The sequence below is a fragment of the Oncorhynchus kisutch genome, linkage group LG25 (assembly GCF_002021735.2).
Source record: "Oncorhynchus kisutch isolate 150728-3 linkage group LG25, Okis_V2, whole genome shotgun sequence".
Taxonomy (NCBI): Eukaryota; Metazoa; Chordata; class Actinopteri; order Salmoniformes; family Salmonidae; genus Oncorhynchus; species Oncorhynchus kisutch.
Window position 1 is genome coordinate 29,523,615 of NC_034198.2, and position 22,409 is coordinate 29,546,023.

The 22,409-nt window shown below is 41.7% G+C and overlaps 1 protein-coding gene across 33 annotated transcripts in view; it reads right to left on the reverse strand.

The window, feature by feature from the left end:
• The window catches only part of LOC109878858 (neurexin-1a), a 586,328-nt gene that overhangs the window by 96,248 nt on the left and 467,671 nt on the right, over nt 1-22,409 (reverse strand). For 22 of the 33 annotated variants that reach the window (XM_031805056.1, XM_031805039.1, XM_031805031.1 and 19 more), the window contains 3 exons: nt 19,698-19,869; nt 2,419-2,508; nt 507-829 (listed from right to left, as the gene is read on the reverse strand). In XM_031805056.1, coding sequence (XP_031660916.1) covers nt 507-829; nt 2,419-2,508; nt 19,698-19,869 — 585 coding nt within the window. The remainder of the gene's footprint in view (nt 1-506; nt 830-2,418; nt 2,509-19,697; nt 19,870-22,409) is intronic. The other 11 variants (XM_031805049.1, XM_031805050.1, XM_031805046.1 and 8 more) reach the window with 1 other exon arrangement.

Genomic DNA, 22,409 nt, shown 5'->3' on the forward strand with positions numbered 1-22,409 from the left:
AAGGGCCATCATACCTCTGAGGGTAAAAGGGGGTGCAACTCAATATTAGGAAGGTGTTTCTAATAGGCTGTACACTCAGTGTACGTCAAATGCATGCAGTGACCTTTCAAACGGTTTGAGGTCATGATGAAACATACATTCCAGAAAATAAAATACAATAATGTAAGCCGCAGATAACCACAAAATGAGTCAAATTTGTTTGTGCTTTTCTTGAAAACTCTTAAGGTCATTGTCGTGCCAAGTTTGGCATGTGAACAAACATCGGAGTTGGCTATACAGCAGAAACTGATCTGGGACCAGGCAGAGAACAAAAACGTACACACAAAAGAAGACGACTAATAGGTTTGGGCCCTGCATTGCGGCTGCCCTCTGCTCCAGCCTCTCAAACCTAATGTGTGTTTGTGTGGATGTGTGTGTGTATCGGGGTTGGATAAAAGAAGAATAGAAATGTCCCTCTCTCATGGACGAATGAAGTATATATTTTATTAAGTTCTGAGTTCTCCTACCTGTTGAGGTTCTCGTGGCGTCGTCTGCTTCACCCTCCTACTGGACGCTGTCGTCGTGGTGATCTCCATAATGGATGTGGACGTCTCCGACCGGTTGGCTGTGTTGGCACTCGACTGTGGCGTGATGGACGAGGGTGACTCCCCCACCAGCCTCACGCTGCCCTGGATGCGGATGTTACGATCTCCTTCTGTGGCCATGTTGAACACCTTCAGCCCGTTATAGTAGAGACCTGAGAGCTGGCCCTGAAACGGGCGACTCCTGTCCCGGTCCCAGCCACCTATCTGTATGGTGGTCTGGCTGTTGAAGATAGTGAGCTGCCGACCTGCGGGAAAACAACGTTACATATATACGAGAATGTATGTTGGATGGATTGCGGACGGACTCTGCCGCCGCAAATTCCCTACTTGTACTTTGAGTCACAACAGAAATCCAAAACAAAAGAGTGATGAAAAAGAATCGCGCATAAGAAAAATGACAGATTATTTGCCCAGTCGGCTAATGAGTCGCAATAAATTACCCGTTGCTAGAGGCAAACCTCTTATGGTAATTTATTGCGGTTTGAATGATGGGATGGCTATGGAACAAAGGGAGAAAGAATAAAGAAAAACATTTACAGTTGTTGTAAATTAATGCACTGTAGCTTTGCTAAAAGGACAATCAAATCAACTTAACTGCAGGGAGGACATTAATCCTGGTAGGCGTGTGAATCTTGTCGCATTACTTCACAGCAATGTACTAAACTGCAATTGATTTATTCCTTGAAATAATAAGACAATCTTGGAAGTGTGAGTTTTTACTGCATAAGTAAAGAAATAATAAAAGGGACAGATTGTCCATGAGAAATTGTCTGTGGAGAAAATAGACCTGACAGATGTGTCATCCTATAGTGTCCAATTATCCTCTTTGAATAGCTTCATACTTTAATTCCTTTGAAAACACTTACCACTTTTACCATTTACTGTTTAGTTTCATTATGCGAACCAAAAAACACCATTCAAAGTTGCGGAATGTATAGACTTTTTGAGTTTCATTACGATAATTATCATAAGTTTCTAAAGCTTTGCCAAGGTTTTAAAATGTTTCCTTTTACTTTCATCATCATCATCATCACCATCATCATCTCAAGACCGCCTTTTAGCAAGAAGTGAACACAACTTAAAACTTACATGTGATATGAAAAATGAGGCACGTAACAAAAGAGTCATTCCTGACAGTAAAAATAACTGAACAAACTGAACCAGAAAACATTCAAATGAAAAATAACCATGGCACATACTAGTTGGGAGATACAACTTGGTTTTTAGAAACATACAAAAAGGCATGCACTCAAACTTTGACGTTTTATGATACATTTCCTTGATCTTCATTCCCTATACATATTTACAAAATCTGTTAAAGGGACTCACTTTCTTTATGCCAATTAATATTGTACTCTATTTATCATTTAAATGTATTGCAGTTTAATCAGTATGATCCATTATAAACAACCACATACATGTATGTGCATCAAATATAACACTACAAATATCAACTGAATGGATCATTTAACTGGACCTTTTTTAGTTGATCATTTAGGTGTTTAACATCAAATAACAACAATGATATAATAATTTATGTACATTTTAACAGTGTTGACATTACTTCAAGAAATAGTTAGATTTATGTTTACAGTCCCTTTAACCTGAAGCTGACAGACGTATTAAACAGTTGACATCTCTAAAAAGAAGAATACATTATTATATGCAAAAGTGTGCAATGTTACTAGCTAGCTACATTTAACTGTTTTAAATCATTTAGTTTTATTGAAGTTTTACTGAACATTAATTTTTTTTTAAGGTTTATTGGTTACAAAAAGTATTACTGGGTTATGATCAAATTATTTTTATTTGAAGTTTTAATCAATGTTTTTACCTTTGTCGAGTAGCCATTCGTCAACTACTCGACCAAGTCGATATGGGATTCGCTGTCTAGCAATCGCCAGGCGTTCGTTATCATTGTTGCCTTTAAAGTTTAAAGAGACATTTCAGTGGTTAAAGTCTGTAAAGTCAAAGGTTAAATGTTAATACTTAATCATTGAGCTATAACAACTGCCACAAAGTTTTAAATATGTTTTTGACGTTTAAAAAAAAAACAGTTACCTACAACATTTCATCGACCCAACTTCACTTACTCAAATCATTTAATTTTAATTTTAGCCAACAAATTATTCCTATATTAATTAAGAATTAGCACGCTGAAGTTTCAACTAGGTTAATAAAGTTATGTTACTGTAGAAGCCAAAACCAAATCACAAATTTAAACATTTTCATAACATAAGTCTTGCCAAAATGATTTCCAAAAACACATTTTCTGCTTTTCTTTCTTTCTTTTTGGCAGACTTTTTTAGCTAGTTATACATTCTCAGAATTTATCGTTTGTGAAAAACATTCAACCTTTTGCACACAGTTTATGGTTTAGAGTAGAAAACAAAGTATATATATATATATAAAACATATTCCATCCCCATTTAATCAAGTTTACAAATTACCAGATAACAATAACCTAACAAAAACATCTGCAATCTACATTTCAAGAATCGATGACACAACATATTTAGGTGTTAAAATAGGTGCACAAACACTGGAACACTATTCAAATAGCAGTGAAGGCTTTGACAACGGCTACAGTAAGTCAGGGTGATTACTAAGTTACGTAATGAAGTAGTTTAATGAGACCAAACTCTGCACTGCCCTTTGGATGTTTACCAAATAGCACCCTGTTCACAATATAGTGCACTACATTTGATCAGGTCAAAATAGTGCAGTATGTAGGGTTTAGGGTGGTATTTGAGACACAAACTTTTTCAAGACCAATCACCTCTCCAGAAAGAGAAAATTGCGACCTGCTCCAATCTTCCGGCAGATTGACAATGTTTTGTCACATCAGCCACATTAATTCTGTTTGAGCAGGTAAGGGTTCAGGGGACAAACAGTAATTTGGTGTGGAGTGTGTAGCAAGAATGAACAGCAGCATCAGTGATTGGAGAAGGGATGGGGATGGGAAGAGAGATAGAGAGAGACAGAGAGAGATACGGATAGGGATGGATATGAGAGAGAGAGAGAAAGAGAGAGAGAGGACAGGCATTGACTGGGATGGATAGTAGCAGGGTTGGAGGGGTTGAAGGAGGTCACGCTCCGAGTTCGTGACTCAGATACAAAGCAGATCTCACAGGAACTAAGTCTGACTCAACAGGATGAGATGGCAAGTTGGATCGGCCTTGCAAAGGATTATTTTAATCATGTCAGTTGGAGTTAAGAGATCAAGTAGACAGTCAAAGTGTATAGGATGTGTAATCTGCTCTCCCCTCCCCACACTCTATCTTCCCTATTCCCCACATGGAAGCTGCAGGAATGTCTGAGTGTGAAAGGTAAGAAAGATGTCTGTCATCCTGAGTTAGGAGATCAAGCCATACAGACCAAGGATAAAATATCCACCCCCCATATCTTAACTGTCTACACAGCACATGGTGAGAGTACTTAGAGTGGAGGAAGGTCTGGTAAGGTGGGTGAGTAGGCTACTCACAGTGTGTTTGGCTGAATAAGCTACTGACAGTCTGAACTTGTGACAGGGAGGTGAATGAGTGTTGCCTAGCCACCCAGACTCCTTGCTCTGGCCAAACGCTACGTCTCGCCCACGAACGTTAGATTGTTACCCGTAATGAGTCTGGATCTGAGTACCTCCCTGACCTTGATTGGTCCAGAAACCAATAGGTTGAGCCAGAGCCAGAGCACACGTGGGTAAATCAACGGTTTGAAAATTTGTTGTTGGCTTTGATACTCTTCATGGTTAGAGACTATCAGATCGCTGATGACTTTGTTTTGTACAACTCCCCTCATGCCCCTCGTCACCACAAACGACTTCAATGATGACAGTCTCAGACCAAACGACAGAGCAGAGTTTAGAGTCCTCAGGCTAGAAGGAGAGGCCAACTGTGATGTAAACTACAGTGATGCTGAGATACAGGCTCTGTTCCAATATCCACACAGGCATTCTGTACCACTTGGACCAACTCATTGGTCTTGTTGTTAGAGTGTCCGCCCCAAGATTAGGAGTTCGATCCCCGGCAGAGTCATAACAAAGACTGTAAAGATGGGACCCAAATTGTCTCTTCTTGGCACTCAGCATTAAGGAGATAGATTGTAGGTAAGGCCCTGCGATACACTAGCGTCCTGTCCAGGGGGTGTATTTGTACATCAAGCTGCCTCACACTACAGAAACAGGAGAACTGCTCCTTGTGTTCTGGTTCGCACAAGCCAAGGCTCTACCTGTACCATTTAGGGTTCTATTCTCGGCTGGCATTAAGGCGGCGGTAGTGTCAAACACACATTAGTTTGCAATTTCATAATGTAAAAACTGGTGCACTGATGTTTTCCAGGCCTAACGCCAGTCTAATATCAGCTCGCTTGCGCAAAAGATGGGCGGGGTGGAAATACTTGAGGTGTGTCCTTAAAAACATGATCCAAAGTGCTAATTTCAGACAGCCCTGATGAGGATATTTAAGACCAAACAAGCTGGTTTTGGAGGCAACACAGTTGGTTATGGCATGACTTTTGAAAGTGGAAATGCAGCCTATCCAGTCATGATGCACACTGCCCATTTGCACATGGAACAAGAGTAGCCTAATGTGCTTTTGGTACCTGTATACTTCATATTTAGGAACAGAAAAAACACATGTTTCTTCCCATTTTGTTTCATTTGAATTAAAAACCAAGCATAGCCTCCCCTCCTCTCAATGAAGGCTTTTTTTTGTCTGCCCAATGGAATCGCAAGGTAGTCAAGACTGTCGATAAAGGGTTTGGCTCCTGAGGCCGCTTGGAAATGAATCTTAATCACCAAAGCTTTATTAAAATATCAAGTATGAGAGGAGTAAAACAGTGAGCTGACTTTCCCTTTGTATCTATCTATGCATTGTAGGCAGGCCCACATTATTTTAGCCATGCAGGTCCTGCTTTGATGTGCGTAAAACCCTCCATAGTCTGCGCTGTTTTAAAATGATATGCCCACGCAGAGAAATTATGGTGGTTGTAAATGTGACTTAGCCTTTTAAAAACAAGTTGTTTTTTCGTTTTGTTTAGAATTTTATTCAAATTATTCATTCTTTATAGGCCTTATCTATAATGAACGTAATCGTTCTTATTGACAATGTTTGGCATGTCCATGCTCAGCCATAATGCAATTTACAGTAGGCCTAGACCCTATATCAGTGTGAATGCTTCTGAAGCCATGCAACCACTTAGCACAATGTGGACTGCATATTAGTTCAAGTTAACCTATTTACCAAAGATAGGATAGGTCTACATGTTGTTATTTCATTCCTGTAAGCCATTTAACAAACTATAAAGGACTAACAGGCAATACAGGCAATACATAAAATACCGTAAATACACAATCTGAAGCAACCAGATATTTAGACATGGAGCACAATCTGATTGGCCAGTGATTGGACAAGCCTCGACAAACCAACAACTTATTTGTCCATCAAAATTCAGCCCTTTCACACCAATGCCAGCAAGTGCGCCGATAACTGTGATAGTGAAAATAGCAAAACTATTTCTGACACACCCTTGAACCTATAGTGCTACCACCTGCGCTTAGATGTACAATTGTGTTAATTTAGTTAAAATAGAGCCTTTAGAATGAAGCAATGTATTTTTCAAGTTTGAAGTTTTAATGGCACATGCACAAGTACAGTGAAATGCCTTTCTTGCAAACTCAAAACTCAACAATGCAATAATGCAATTGGGCATGCATTCTGTGGATTACTACAGTAGCATTGTTATTGGGACGTAGTCAGTTTGGCGGGAGGGAGGGTTTGGCTATTGATGGGCCTTCATCCCTTCTGTCAAAGCTATATGACAGTGCCAGGCTGTTGGTTGGTTGGGCCAGCTTTTCCCCTTTGTTTGTCACCCACGAGGGTCCAGGTTGTGTTATCTGAGAGGAGAGGAGTGGTCAGTAGGAGGAAGAGCCCTGGTTCTTCTCAACCCCTGGGATACAGAGAGGTCAGGGAAGCGAGGGAGGGAGAAGAGAGAAGGAGGAATGGAGTGAGGGAGGGAAGATGAGGGTTGTGTAGGACGAAGCAGAGCACGCTGCGGGAGAGAGCAACTCTCATTCTGGATTCCTATTACTTTTTTACTGCTTTCTTTATTTCATGACAAGCTGCAATTCTTTCTGTATGTTTATGCCTCCCAGTTATCTTCTGACAAAAGAGTAATCTCTCTTCAAATGATAGGGTTGAGAAAATTGTACAGTCTCCTTTTTAGGCTATCGGCAAGACATGTAAACACTATGTAAGACCCCTGAGAGAGAAAGAGAGAGAGAGAGCGAGAGTCTTGGGAGGGTGAGGAGACAAACAAAGAGACACGCACACACACACACACCGAGTAGTACACATGCTGTATACTGTATGTAGCTAATGCAGGTAATCAGACGCTACCGTTTTTTCATACTATGGACCATAGTACTACTCTCTCCATCCTCTCTTTCTGTATTAAAACTCTGATTTAAGTGTGATAGCGATATCCATTACACTTCAGGGACATTTGTTTTTATATACTAACAAAACGATGCTGTGCTCTGGTTTTAAACACAGCAACAACCATACCCATTCATCATACCCATTCATTCTGTTCTAGACAGAGTACATGGTGATCTGGGCAAGGGAACGACGGGACAGGGACAAACCTCTACCTTATCTCCCACCTCCAGACAGCAGTGATTGGGACTGAGACGCCCCCCCCTGTCCCCCCAGTCCCAGTTGACCTGGCTCACCCATGCTTCTTGTTTTCTTTGTGTTAATAAAGTGGTCAGATAAGACCTGGCTTTCATCTCATTACAAGCTCTGAGAACAACGCCCCCTCGCTCTCTGCTCCACATTAAATGAACAAAATATGAAAATGGTTTCTTCCACTGTTCCTTTAGAGAGAGGGCTGGGAAAGAATTAAGCAGGAGGAGAAGATGGAGATGGAAGAATTTGTCTGATATTATTAAATAGGTTATATTTTTTATATATATAAAGGACTTGGGCATAAGAAAGCGCCAGTGCACTGTTTATGGTTTTGTAGCTTTTCATTTGAACTCACCAATGGTCTGATTGGTTGTACATTAGACTGAACTGGAGCTCACAGAGACAGAATACAGTGTGTGTGTGTTTGTAAACCAGCGCAGACAGAATAATACAATCGACTGCCTGCCCCGTGGATGGCGTTGCGTGTCATTACTGATTGTTCACTACTTCTGATTCATTACTGCTCCTGCAGCCATGGCTAAAAGAGCAGAAACAAATCAAACCTTCCCCTTCCGGGTCTGACCCTGAGAGGAGAAGGGACGGAGAGGGAGAAGAGAAAGAGAGAGGGGGGATATGAGAAAGAGATCAAGAGAAGGAGAGGGGGAGAGAAAGAGACAAAGAGTGAGCAGTAATGAGAAAGATAGAGGAAAGAAGGGATCAAGATCAAAAGAGGAGGGAGGGTAGGATGGAGAGAGTGAGAGAGGGAAGAGAGAGCGGAGTTAAAGAGAGCAAGGGAGCTTTGTAAGTGCATCATGCTCTGATAACAGTAGAAGAATAAGGCCAGGGCTCCCTAGTCCATTCTCTTTGTGTGCTGTGTGGTAGACAGGCTTTTAGCATTAGCTGTTCCCTCCAACAGAGTAGTTTACTACCCTGCTACTGTACCCTCTGGGCCTCACGCAGACAGAATATGGTGTGTGAGTGTGTGTGTGTGTGTGTGTGTGTGTGTGTGTGTGTGTGTGTCTGCTACCCTGCTGCAGTACCCTCTGGGCTTGACAGCACCATTGTTATGGTATGACTTCCATGACCCAGACTCTGGATAAGGAAGAGGGTCTGATTTCTGAGGCTGCCTGTCCAACTCTTTTGTACTCCACATAAAGAGGGAACGAAAGGGGAAGAAGGGAAAAGAACGAGAGAAAGGAAAGAGAACTGGGCATCTAAGACAAATGGATGGGTTATTTTGAGTCTGCATCTACTTCCCAAATGGCACCCTATTCCCCTTTATAGTGGACTACTTTTGACCAGGGCCAATAGGGAAACCCATAGGACTCTGGTCAAAAGAAGTGCAGTATTTAGAAAATAGGGTGTCATTTGGAATGCACACGGAGCCTCTGATAATTGGGCTAAGGACATTCTAATGCCTCAATAAATGGGTATGATGTGACCTTTTAATGAGATTATACCAGGGAAGGCACTTGTGGTGCAATTATTCCCCCCTGCTTTTCACAATGGTGATCCCCTCCATTCCTCCACCCTTTTAATCTTTCTCTCTCTCTCTCTCTCTCTATATACGTATATATATATATATATATATATATATATATATATCTCCCCGAATCTCTCTCTCTATTTCTCTATCTTCCCATCTTTTTTTCTCTCTGCCTCTCTCTCTCTCTCTCTTTCTTTTTTGTCATCATTCCATATCCTCAGCGTCTGCTCTTATTATGATGTCACTCTGGAACCTGCCAGTGGCCAGTGGCTGGGGGGCGGCCATTACCCTGCTGCCTGTAGTTCTGCCTCGGTCCGTGACAGTCTGCATCCCAAATGGTACCCAATTGCCTATTGCCAGACTGACAGAGGCATTGATGGAGGCTCATCAAAACATAGAGGAGCTGGGAGAAATACAGTATTGGGATAGTTAAGTGGGGAGGGCTCGGGAAAAGGGGGGGGGGGGGGTTGCTGTACAGTAATTGTGATTAGAAGTAATTGACTGGTGTTATAGGATGGCATGTAAGCAGAGATAATACTCACACAGGGCATCATTTACTGTAGGATGTTTGCATTGAACTAGCCTTTTTTTTACTGGTAGTTAACTAGTTAGGACTTCTATCTGGTAAGAAATGTAAATAATGATTTAGAATCAAATGAGACATTCCCTCTCATCCCCCTATTGAAAAATATATAATTTGAATATGTGTCTGTTGATTAGATCTTGTTTGGAAATTCAAAACTACCGTTGTAACATAATATTGGACTGCATATCCATGTTTGATGTTATTTTATATAATTATCAAAGATGTGCCCTGTAAAGTCAAAGATGTCCAACAAAGCCAGAATTACAATGAGTGACACCAGTAGGACAGTCTTTGTTAAGGCTGTAGGTTTATAATAATATATCACCATCATATGTTCAGCATTTTTTCTGCTAGATATGAAATACAAGGACATGTAATTACTAGACACAGTTCTTCTTATCTCTCTCCCACTCCCCTTCCCTCCCCCATTTGTAGTTACATTTAAATTCATTCGGGTGTTTTATCAGTAGTATCATAGAGCTGACTAAAGTGGCACAAAATCAAATTAAGCTCACTTAAGATATATATATATATATATATATATTTTTTTTTGCGATGACTTTGAAAAACTATTATTAAGTTACATTAATTTCATGGCCTTTTACAGAAGTCCATGTCAAGTTCAAATGAAAAAAGAAAATAAACAGGACTGCTCATTTCGTTTTGGAGATGGAGGAAATGTCAATCATGTTTGTGTAATATGTCTCTCGTTTATAAATGAGGTCCAGAAAATACCAACCAAAGCTTCTCAATAAGATGTGTCTGTGTCTGCATTCACCGTGCACTTATGTGTACTTATTGACAATGGCTAAAGAAACCATTTCAATTGGAAATAAGCTGTAGCCACACAAATGATGTTTAATCAGTTCACAGTAGCAAGTGTTTTACTTGCTATTTAATTGCATGTTTGATAATGAAGGTCATTCCAATAGATTGGTTAGGAAATAAAACAAAAAATGATAACTCAATGTGAATGTTTAGCTGACAAGTATTTAATTCAGACTTCACTGATATGGACCTTTAAAAATTGTGTCCTTGTTTAGATAATACGTTACATAATACATTTTCTTTGTAAAATATGGGCTTGAGTCCGATTGCAGATTCAGACAGCCAATTCATTCTAGACTCTTGACTCAGACATTCCGGAGGAGTTCTTGAATACAATTATTTCTGTCTTTGCCTCTGTGAGTTTAGTCTGCCGTTGAGAAATATTGTTGGTAAGTGAATGATTGTAATTACTGTTCTCTATACACCAAATGAAAACCTGTGACTGAATTGATTAGAGAGCTAACCAGCCTTCAACTAAATTAATCCACTTCCTTCTAGAAGTAGTTCTGTGCAACGATGAATCTTCAGAGTATTTTTGAGTATTTCAGTTTTTTGGGGCAAAGCCACAAAGGGGCTGACTCAGAGAGTAACCAAATTAGTAAAAAGCGTTCAAATATCCTAAAGACTTACAGTATTAATGTGTGTGTGTGTGTGTGGGTATGCGTCTTTGTGTGCACGTGTAAATACAGTATGTATGTGTGTGTGTGTGTTTCTGTCTGTCTGTGTGTTTCAAATCAAATCAAACTTTATTTGCAACATGCGCCGAATACAACAAGTGTAGACTTTAACGTGAAATGCTTACTTCCAAGCACCTTAACCAACAATGCAGTTCAAGAAGATGAAAATATTTACCAAGTAGGCGAAAATAAAAAGTAATAATAAAAAGTAACACAATAAGAATAAGAATAACGAGGCTATATACAGGGGGCACCGGTACAAAGTCAGTGTGCAGGGGTACAGGTTAGATGAGGTAATCTGTACATGTAGGTGGGGGTGAAGTGACTCTGCTTAGGTAACAAACAAACAGCGAGTAGCAGCAGTGTACAAGAGGGGTAGGGGTCAATGTAAATAGTCCGGTGGCGATTTTTATGAATTTTTCAGCAGTCTAGCCTTTTGGTCCTAGACTTGGCACTCCGGTACTGCTTCCCGTGCGTTAGCAGAGAAAACAGTCTATAATGATGGTGTTGGAGTTGTGCCTGGCCGTGCAGTCATGAGTGCACAGGGAGTACAGGAGGGAAGTGAGCACACACCCCTGAGGGGCCCCCATTTTGAGGATCAGCATGGCAGATGTGTTGTTGCCTACTCTTACCACCTGGGGGTGGACCGTCAGGAAGTGCAGGTTGCAGAGGGAGGTGTTTAGTCCCAGAATCCTTAGCTTAGTAATGCGCTTCGTGGGCACTATAGTGTTGAACGCTGAGCTGTGGTCAATGAACAGCATTCTCACATAGGTGTTGCTTTTGTCCAGGTGAGAAAGGGCAGTGTGGAGTGCGATTGAGATTGTGTCATCTGTTGATCTGTTGGGGCGGTATGTGAATTGGAGTGGGTCTGGAGTGTCCGGGAGAATGCTGTTGACCATCCTTTCAAAGTACTTCATGGCTACCGCCGTGAGTGCCATGGGGCGGTAATCATTTAGGCAGGGGGACTATGGTGGTCTGCTTGAAACATATAGGTATTATAGACTTGGTCAGGGAGAGGTTGAAAATGTCAGTGAAGACACTTGACAGATGCTTTGAGTACACGTCCTGGTAATCCGTCTCGCCCAGTGGCTTTGTGAATATTGACCTGTTTAAAGGTTTGGTTCACATGGCTACCGAGAGCATTATCACACAGTCATCCAGAACAGCTGGTGCTCTTGTGCATGCTTCAGTGTTGCTTGCCTCGAAGCGAGCATAAATGGCATTTAGCTCGTCTGGCAGGCTCGCGTCACTGGGCAGCTCGCATCTGGCTTTCCCTTTGTAGTCCGTAATAGTTTTCAAGCCCTGCCATATCTGATGAGAGTCAGAGCCGGTGTAGTAGGATTCAATCTTAATCCTGTATTGACGCTTTGCTTGTTTGATGGTTCATCTGAGGGCATAGCAGGATTTCTTATAAGCGCCCGGATTAGTCTCCCGCTCCTTGAAAGTAGCAGCAATAGCCTTTAGCTCGATGCAGATGTTGCCTGTAATCCATGGCTTCTGGTTGGGATATGTACATACAGTCACTGGGGGGACGACGTCATCGATGCACTGATTGATGAAGCCGATGGCTGAGGTGGTGTATTCCTCAATGCTATTGGATGAATCCCGGAACATATTCCAGTCTGTGCAAACAAAACAGTCCTGTAGTGTAGCATCCGCGTCATCTGACCACTTCCGTATTGAGTGAGTCACTGGTACTTCCTGCTTTAGTTTTTGCATGTAAGCAGGAATCAGGAGGATAGAATTATGGTCAGAATTGCCAAATGGAGGGCGGGGGACAGCTTTGTATGGGTCTCTGTGTATGGAGTAAAGGTGGTCCAGGATTTTTTTCCCTTGTTGCACATGTGACATGCTGGTAAAAATGAGGTAGAACTGATTTAAGTTTGCCTGCATTAAAGTTCCTGGCCACTAGGAGCGCCGCTTCTGGGTGAGCATTTTCTTCTTTGCTTATGACCTTATAGAGTTGGTTGAGAGCGGTTTTAGTGCCAGCTTCGCTTTGTGGTGGTAAATAGACAGCTATAAATAATACAGTTGAGAACTCTCTTGGTAGATAGTGTGGTCGACTGCTTATCATGAGGTGCTCTACCTCAGGAGAGCAATACCTCGAGACTTCTTTAATATTAAACATCGTGCACCAGCTGATATTGACAAAAAGACACACACCCCCACCCCTCGTTTTACCAGAGGTAGCGTCTCTGTTCTGCCAGCTCTATATTGTCAATTTCTTTGTTCAGCCACATCTCGGTGAAACACAAGATGTTGCAGTTTTTAATGTCCCTTTGGTAGGATAATCTTAATATTAGGTCATCAATTTTATTTTCTAACGATTGCACGTTAGGAAGAAGAATGGAAGGCATTGGGAGTTTACTCGCTCGCCTCTGGCTTCTCAGAAGGATCCCCGATCTGCGTCCCCTTTTCTGCCGTCTTTTCTTCATGCAAAAGGCGTGGATCTGGGCCTGTTCCAGTGAAAGCAGGATATCCTTCTCGATGGACTCTTTAAAGGAATACGTTTATTCCAGTCCGCTGTGAGAAATCGTTTTTCTGATGTACTGAAGTTATTTTCAGTCATAAGAGATGGTAGCAGCAACATTATGTACACAATAAGTTAAAAAATAAGTTACACAAAACGAGAACAAAAAATAACAAAATTGCACAATTTGTTGGGAGAAAGTACAACGTCAGCCATAGTCTGTCTGTCCGTCTGTGTGCCTGTCCGTCTGTGTGCCTGTCCGTCTGTGTGCCTGTCCGTCTGTGTTTCTGTCTGTCTGTGTACCTGTCTGCCTGTGTGCCTGTCTATCTGTGTGCCCGTCCGTCTGTGTGCCTGTCCGTCTATGTGTCTGTGGAACAGTGAGTCTCTCTATTGCACAGCTAAGATCTTATAGAAACCATAGAGCCAGTCAGTCTATTAACCCTACGGTGTATTCTGTGTTCCTCCATGTTCACTGCACGTCACAAGACATTCATTTCCCCCCATCTACCTGAGGCGAGGAGTGACGAGTGAATCTGTCCCCAGCCATAAAAACCCTCTTTAGTGTGGGTGAAAGCACTGGGCCGCCTGAAAAGGTCAACGAACAACACAGAAGAAGGAGAGGTGGGAGAGACAGGTTGAAATCATCTCTGGTTTGTACTCATGTCAAGATGGTTGAGTTAGACTCAGGCAATCCTGATCCTATGAGCTATGCCCCTCTCCTCACATAGGGCTGCTACGAGGAATTCCAGAAGTGGATTCTTAATCGTCAAAACCAGTAGTGATATCAAATATTTGTGATATATTATCAATATATTAGCGCTAACAATATTACTGTGCCAACGTAGATGTCCTATTTTATACAGAGATTGTAAAACAATTTGTATATTGATGTAGTGCCCATCGATTGTGAATGTTTCAACTGCTGTGTTGAGAAATCATGTTTTTACCATCAGTTTCTGTTTCAAAGAGCACCAAAACCTACAATAACCATGAGCCTCACGGTCTGTATCGTCCAATCACAGAGCAGATACAAGTCACGTGATCTATTAGCGAATCACTTGTTCCAAAACAGATTTTTTTAAATAGATTTTATTTCACCTTTATTTAACCAGAACATTTAACCAGAACAAGTTCTCATTTAAAACTGCGATGTGGCCAAGACAGAGCAAAGCAGTGCGACACAAACAACACAGAGTTACACATGGGATAAACAAACTTACGGTCAATGACATAATGGAAAAGTCTAGATTCAGTGTGTGCAAATGTAGTACGATTAGGAAGGTAAGGCAATAAATAGGCTATAGTGGTGAAATAGTGGTGAAATAATTACAATTTAGCAACTAAACACTGGAGTGATAGAATGTGCAAGTAGAGATACGGGTGCAAAGGAGCAAAAAAATGTAAAACCATTCGGGGATGAGGTAGTTCGGTGGGCTATTTACAGGTGGGCTGTGTACAAGTGCAATGATTGATAAGCTGCTCTGACAGCTGGTGCTTAAAGTTAGTGAGGGAGATAGAAGTCTCCAGCTTCAGTGAAGTTTGCAATTAGTTCCAGTCTTTGGCAGCAGAGAACTGGAAGGAAAGAAGGCCAAAGAGGAGTTGGCTTTGGGGGTGACCAGTGAAATATACCTGCTGGAGCGCGTGCTACAGGTGGGTGCTGCTATGGTGACCAGTGAGCTGAGATAAGGCAGGGCTTTACCTAGCAAAGATTTATAGATGATCTGTAGCCAGTGGGTTTGGTGATGAATATGAAGCGAGGGCCAGCCAACGAGAGCATACAGGTCGCAGTGGTGGTGTAGTATATGGGGCTTTGGTGACAAAATGGATGGCACTGTGATAGACTACATCTAATTTGCTGTGTAGAGTGTTGGAGGCTATTTTGTAAATGATATCGCCGAAGTTAAGGATCGGTAGGGTAGTTTGGCTGCATGAGTGAAGGATGCTTTGTTGCAAAATAGGAAGCAAATTCTAGATTTAATTTTGGATTGGAGATGCTTAATGTGAGTCTGGAAGGAGAGTTTACAGTCTAACCAGACACCTAGGTATTTGTAGTTGTCCACATATTCTAAGTCAGAACCATCCAGAGTAGTGATGCTAGACGGGCGGGCAGGTACGGGCAGCGATCGGTTGAAGAGCATGCATTTAGTTTTATTTGCATTTAAGAGCTGTTGGAGGCCACGGAAGAAGTGTTGAATGGCATTGAAGCTCGTCTGGAGGTTTGTTAACACAGTGTCCAAAGAAGGGCCAGAAGTATACAGAATGGTGTCGCCTGCGTAGAGGTGGGTCAGAGCGAAATCATTGATGTATAAAGAGAAAAGAGTCGGCCTGAGAATTGAACCCTGTGGCACCCCCATAAAGACTGCCAGAGGTCCGGACAACAGGCCCTCCAATTTGACACACTGAACTCTATATGAGGAGTAGTTGGTGAACCAGGCGAGGCAGTCATTTGAGAAACCAAGGCTGTTGAGTCTGCTGATAAGAATGTGGTGATTGACAGAGTTGAAATCCTTGGCCAAGTCGATGAATACGGCTGTACAGTATTGTCTTTTATCAATGGCGGTTATGATATCATTTAGGACCTTGAGCGTGGCTGAGGTGCATCCATGACCAGCTCGGAAACCAGATTACATAGCGGAGAACGGTGGTATTTGAAATGGTCGGTGATCTGTTTGTTAACTTGACTTTCAAAGACTTTAGAAAGGCAGAGTAGGATAGATATAGGTCTGTAACAGTTTGGCTCTAGAGTGTCACCCACATTGAAGAGGGGGATTACCGCGGCAGCTTTCCAATCTTTAGGGATCTCAGACGATACGAAAGAGGTTGAACAGGCTAGTAATAGGGGTTGCAACAATTGTGGCGGATAATTTTAGAAAGTGAGGGTCCAGATTGTCTAGCCCGGCTGATTTGTAGGGGTCCAGATTTTGCAGCTCTTTCAGAGCATCAGCTATCTGGATTTGGGTGAACGAGAAATGGTGGAGGCTTGGGCAAGTTGCTGTGGGGAGGGCAGAGCTGTTGACCGGGGCAGGGGTAGCCAGGTGGAAAGCATGGCCAGCCGTAGATAAATGCTTATTGAAATTCTTGATTATCGTAGATTTATCGGTGGTGACAGTGCTTCCTAGACTTAGTGCAGTGGGCAGCTGGAAGGAGGTGCTCTTATTCTCCATGGACTTTACAGTGTCCCAGAACTTTTTGGAGTTTGTGCTACAGGATGCAAATGTCTGTTTGAGAAAGCTAGCCTTTGCTTTCCTTACTGCCTGTGTACATTGGTTCCTCACGTGACTTGTATCTGCTTTGTAATTGGACAATATAGCAGCTATCGAGTGACATCATGTGTTTGCTAAAATACCATGTGACTTGTATCTGCTCTGTGATTGGACTATGCAGACCGCTGCAGTTCAAACTCATAATAGACACACCCTTGTCCACTTACCCTCGCCTTATGCCCTTGGGGGAATCCCCGTCGGCGTCTTGGAGGGCGGTCCAAATGATTAGCCAAGCAAGGGAAGTTTGCAACATCAGCGCCTCAGCCATAATTTTTAGCCGAGTTTGCAAGTGTACAATTATGTTCACTCCGGGGCCTGAAACGCCCCATAATTCAATTTGCATCGACTGCACATCCGCTAAGAAAAGTGAGCGAAAACTTCAAAACATCATCAATGGAGAAGTCAACATACAAGTCTAAGTAAAAATAAATGCATATAAGTTATAAATTGTGCTACTAATGCACATGACGACACAAACAGTTATTGTAAAAAGTAAATATGTTTTTGTTTGGTTATCTTTTGGAAATTGTAGAAATAAAACTTTTTCCTTCTTCAGAAGTTAATTCATTTGCTAGCTATCATACAGTAGGTGTATATTAATAATTATATATTTCATATAAGTAGACATGCACTCATAATTGACTGTTGCACATATAAAGCACCCACAAGCTACCAGTGGCTGAAAACACAATCATTGCTAGATGAACGAGTGACGTATTTCCGGCCAAGGATGGTCCATTTAAAAATCATTCCTTCCTCCCTCGCCCCTTGCCCTGCAAGTGTATACTCGTCATTATACGTCATCAGAAGTGTCCATTTCATTTGAGGGCTGAGGGGATAGGGTGTGTCTTTTAAGTGTTTGGACCGCAGTCACAGTGTTGTACCCGTAATTTTTTTTCATATACCACAGTTTTTTTCCAAGCGATTTCTAATATTTTGTATGAGCGGTTCACCCCATTCAGGGAGGCCTGTTGGAGCCCCATACAAGGCAAGGGCTGTATTCCAAACACGTGAAAGACACACTCTCTCCCCTCAGCCCTCAAATTAAGTGGACACTTCTGATGACGCATCATGATGTATGATGAGTTGACGCTTGCATTTCCCAGAAATTTGTCCCATGTTTGTGTTTTCAGTCACCATGGAACCACTGGTAGCTGTTGTGTGTGCTTTGTTTGCGCTACAGTCAATTATGATTGCATTTCATGTCTTGGCTAGAAGACAACGCATCCGCAGACATCAAATGCTAGCCATCTGACAATATCAGGTAAATTGAAAATTACAATGCATAAGTGTGATGCCAGGGAAAGTTGTAAGCGCTAGCTAACGTTTCAAAAGCTAACCAATCAAAAACATTATTACTTTTACGATACGTGTTTGTGCCGTCATGTGCATTAGTAGCACAATTTATAACTTATTTACATAAATGTTTTATTACACTTGTATGTTCAGTTCTCCATATTGATGTTGGTTTTAAGTTTTGGCTGAGTTTTGTTAGTGGATATACAATCATTGTGACTTGAATTATGGGGCGTTTCAGGCCCCGGAGTGAACAGAATTGTACATTCACAAACTCGGAGGGCTGAGGGGCTTACGTTGCCAACCTTCCTTGCTTGGCTAATTGTTTGGACCGACGGCAAAGATGGCCGCGGGGATTTCCCCAAGGGCATAAGGCGAGGATAAGTGGAGGAGGGTGTGCCGTTTATATGTTTGAAACGCAACCAAGCTCCTTCCCCATTACTCAAGCCCCTTCCCTTGTCTTAGACCCTGCCCCTATAAACTAGTCCCCTCCACCAAAGGCTCTTTGAATGAGAACTGTCATGGCAGAGAGTGGGTAATATAATGTTATATCTTATACATCTTATATTATAAGAATACAGTGAAAATGTTTGCCATTGCAGGCAAACATGGATGATCATTGAGTCTCCCTTCATGATGTTTGTCCAGAGGATATATGTTAATCCTTAGAGGAACTGATATCACAGGAAGAGACATGGCCATTCCAATATTTCAATCGTTATGTCAATTAATGGGATCTTAAGAACAAATATCCCATGGATTCACCTAACTCTTACATTTACTTAGAGTAGACCATTTTGCAACACAATCTCCAAAGAAACTTGGCGATAACTGCCGCAACAGAGATATGTCATGGCTGGCCCTTTTAATTATGGCGTGTGGGGCCATCTGTGGTGCCTTCTGTAGATTATGGAATGCGTTGCTATTTTAATTAGAGTATATTTTGCATATGTCATCAGTTAATCAAATGCGCAAAAGTTTAACCGAAACTAACCTAGACGGTTAAAATTAGGAATTCATTCAGAGATTTTGGCATTAGGGTAAAGTTGATTCATTCCGAGATTTTAGGAATTAGGGTTAAGTTTAGGCATTGATTCCAAGTGTTTAAGGTAAACGTTTAGGTTTGGAATATGGTTCAAACACAAAAAATACAAAACAAGCGCGTAGCACTGGGATTGAACCCATTCGTGTTGCCCCTAGTGGACAGTAGGAAATTGTCATGGAAATAAAATGCCATCCCATACCATAGTTTCACCATTTAAGATATGCCTAAATATGCCAGAATTCACCAGAATTTGCTGTCTTGACTTACTTCAGTGAAAGCTACAGGTGTTAATAGGTAACAAAATGTTTTAATTTCCTGGTTACATTAACCTGTATGACAAACGCTGTCACCTATAACGAGACATGTTAAATAATTCACATGACTTGGATCGTCTGTAGCCTTTGTCAAAGCCTTTTCAGCAGTTCAAATGTTGTGAATTCAAGACCCCCCCAAGCGTTGACATTTAAAGCCTTCTCAATCAGACAGTCATCGTTCTCCTGACATGTTGACATTTGAAAGGATACTGTCTCGAAAATCAGATGATATTATCATGAGAAAGAAGCACAGTATATATATATATATATATAAGACACACCAACCAACAAAACAACATAATTTCATACACCATTTAAAATAGCCCAATATTTAACCTCAATATCAACCTTTCCTGACAACAGTTGCCCTTCTTGGTAATTTCAAGCACAGGTACATTCAGACTATGGTAGAGAGCACTGTGAGCAGAGAGGATGCTGGGAAGGTAATAAGGCGTGTCTTACCTGTGGGATAGCGCTCTATGACAGGTAGGTCATCCACCTGTAGTGTGGCGTTACCGCCACTCCGCGTAAACTTCACTATATGGTACTTTCCATCATTTACAAACTTTGCTGTCTCCTCGATATTTATGTCGTCCGTTCCGACATTAAATATAACTGCAATGTTTCCTTTTTCCTGTTGAGACAAAGAAGAAAGAGCAGAGAAAGTTTAGAGATGAGAAGGAAGAGTATTTTGTATCTTCCAAAGCAGGTGTTTGGTTGCTTCATAAAAAATAGCAAGGTGTAAGAGTCATTGTGTTTGTGTAGTGATGATGATGCTGATGACCACATCCAGGCGGTGCCACTCAACCTTAGTTTCCATGTGATTAAGTTTACAAAATGAAAGGAAATAGTAATCTAATCAAATCTGAGACTTTACAAAGAAGTACATCTCAAAATAATGCAGCCTGACTCGATTTCCTTGTCGATATAAATGTACTTATCAGTTCTAATCAAGTGATACAACAACGTCCACAATCAATATGTATTTCTGTTTAGCCACTGAAATCAGGTTCCAACCAAACAATACAAATATGAGTAGGCTACATATTGATTAGATAATGCAAGTTAATTCAGTAGAGTGAGCAATGTTTTCCCCAAAAGTCTATGTGCGCCGAGTGGCGCCGAGTGGCGCAGCGGTCTAAGACACTGCATCTCAGTGCTAGACGCATCACTACAGACCCTGGTTTGATCCTGGGCTGTATCACAACCGGCCGTGACCAGGAGTCTCATAGGGCGGTGCACAACTGGTCTAGCATCGGCCGGGTTAGGGGAGGGTTTGGCTGGGGTGGTCCGTCATTGTAAAATAAGAATTTGTTCTTAACCGACTTTCCTAGATAAATAAGGTTAAATCAAATAAATAAATATGTATAATAAACTAAGTTGTCCATGGTGTGTATTTTTTACTAAACCACCTCTGTTATTTTATGAGCGACAAGATTCAATGACACTCAAAATGATACTGATTCAATCAGAGTTTCACATCAAACAGGAATTAAATGATATTTTTTATTTATTTTTAAGTTCACTTTTGTCTGGCTGTTCCATGTCCCCTACACAGGTCAGGCAGTCTCTCTTTCAAGTTCATGTCTTATTATTTGTCATATGTACAGGCTACACATGGTATACACCGTCCAATGAAATGCATGCTTGCAGGGTCAATGCAGCAACAACTAGAAATAGTCAAAGATAAGAATACAAACAAAGTAAATGGCTCAGTAAAGTAAAAGTTCTCTGTCTCTCTCACCCCACCCCCCTCTCTATCTCTCTATCTGAGCTGGTACTGTATGTGGGGAGCAGTTGGTTGGAGGATCAACCCTACAGCGCAGTACAGCAGTACACTGCATGAGATTATCCAGTCAGCATAGCCTCTCTCTCTATCTTTCTCAGCCCATCTATCTCTCCTTCGCTCTCTCTGTCTATCCCTCCCTCCCTCTCTCTCTCAGCCACCACCCTCTAACACAGAGTAAGTAGTGAGCACATCCCACAGCCAAAAGCTACTTCCCAATTAAAAACATTTGTAGTGTGTCACACCAGATTACGGAAACTAGGACGGTTCTCTGGTTTATAAATGTAATTTCAAAGGAAGCCAAGCGCTAACACAAGATGGTAACAACTGATAGCATTAAAGCTACAGTAATACATTCCCTCACTCCCCCACAGCTCTTGTTTTGAAACAGACAAAACAAAAGAAGGAATACAACTCTGCAGTTAATATGTTGATAATAAATCCCACTTTAAAGCTACAGTCTGGGAAGCTGTTTAATGGTTACTTTAATTATTGATATGTACCATCTGCTATACACCAGAACAAGTGGCGGGGACCCTGTTTTGTCCTTTTTCAACTCACAGAATTTAGTTTTAAACTGAGTTTTAAAGAACACGATCTGAAGCCTGACCCCTACTCCATGTATGAAGGAGAGGATGATGGGATGGAGGCATGAGAGAGATGGAAGGATGATCTGGAGGGCGTGGAGCAGAGGAGTGGCACTCGGCCTCAAGAGTAATCTTCTTCAGGAGGGGAATAGACCCCCTGTCGCCTCTCCAGGATCACAGCGTGTGTGTGTGTTTGAGTGTGTGTGAGTGTGTGTGTGTGTTCCAAGATCACAGACATAGAGCTTCATGAACATAGCCCGGAGGCCTCACACGGGGAACAACGCTCATCAGATGAGCACAGTAGCATGGCCGGTTATATTGACACCAGGGCTGTGTATAAAGTGGCACCCTAGATACTGCACTACTTTTAGCCAGAGTCACTAAATAGGGAATAAATAGAGTCACTAAATAGGGAATAGACGCATTCCAGGCCCCTGCACTCCACAGTCAGCTGAGCAGATATACAGAGAGAGGGAAGGCTAATGAATGGTATGAATGCAACAGAAAAACGTATCCATACATTGCATTCTTTGATAATGGAATTATTTTGTCTTTTTTAAGCAGATTTTTTGCAATGCTTGCAGTGTGTACCTCTTTTCTCAAGGACTCCTGCATAACATCTGACTGCAGTGACAGCATTGTGTTGTGCTGAGCGGGCAACTACCTAGCTAGCTACTTTCAAGGACTGTCAAACGCATAACTAAAAATGACACTAATTCATAACTTTATGGGGCCCTTACTCCACAGCAAAAAAATTACATCAAAACAGGTTTAGTAAAAGAGACGAAAGCAATTAAAGTC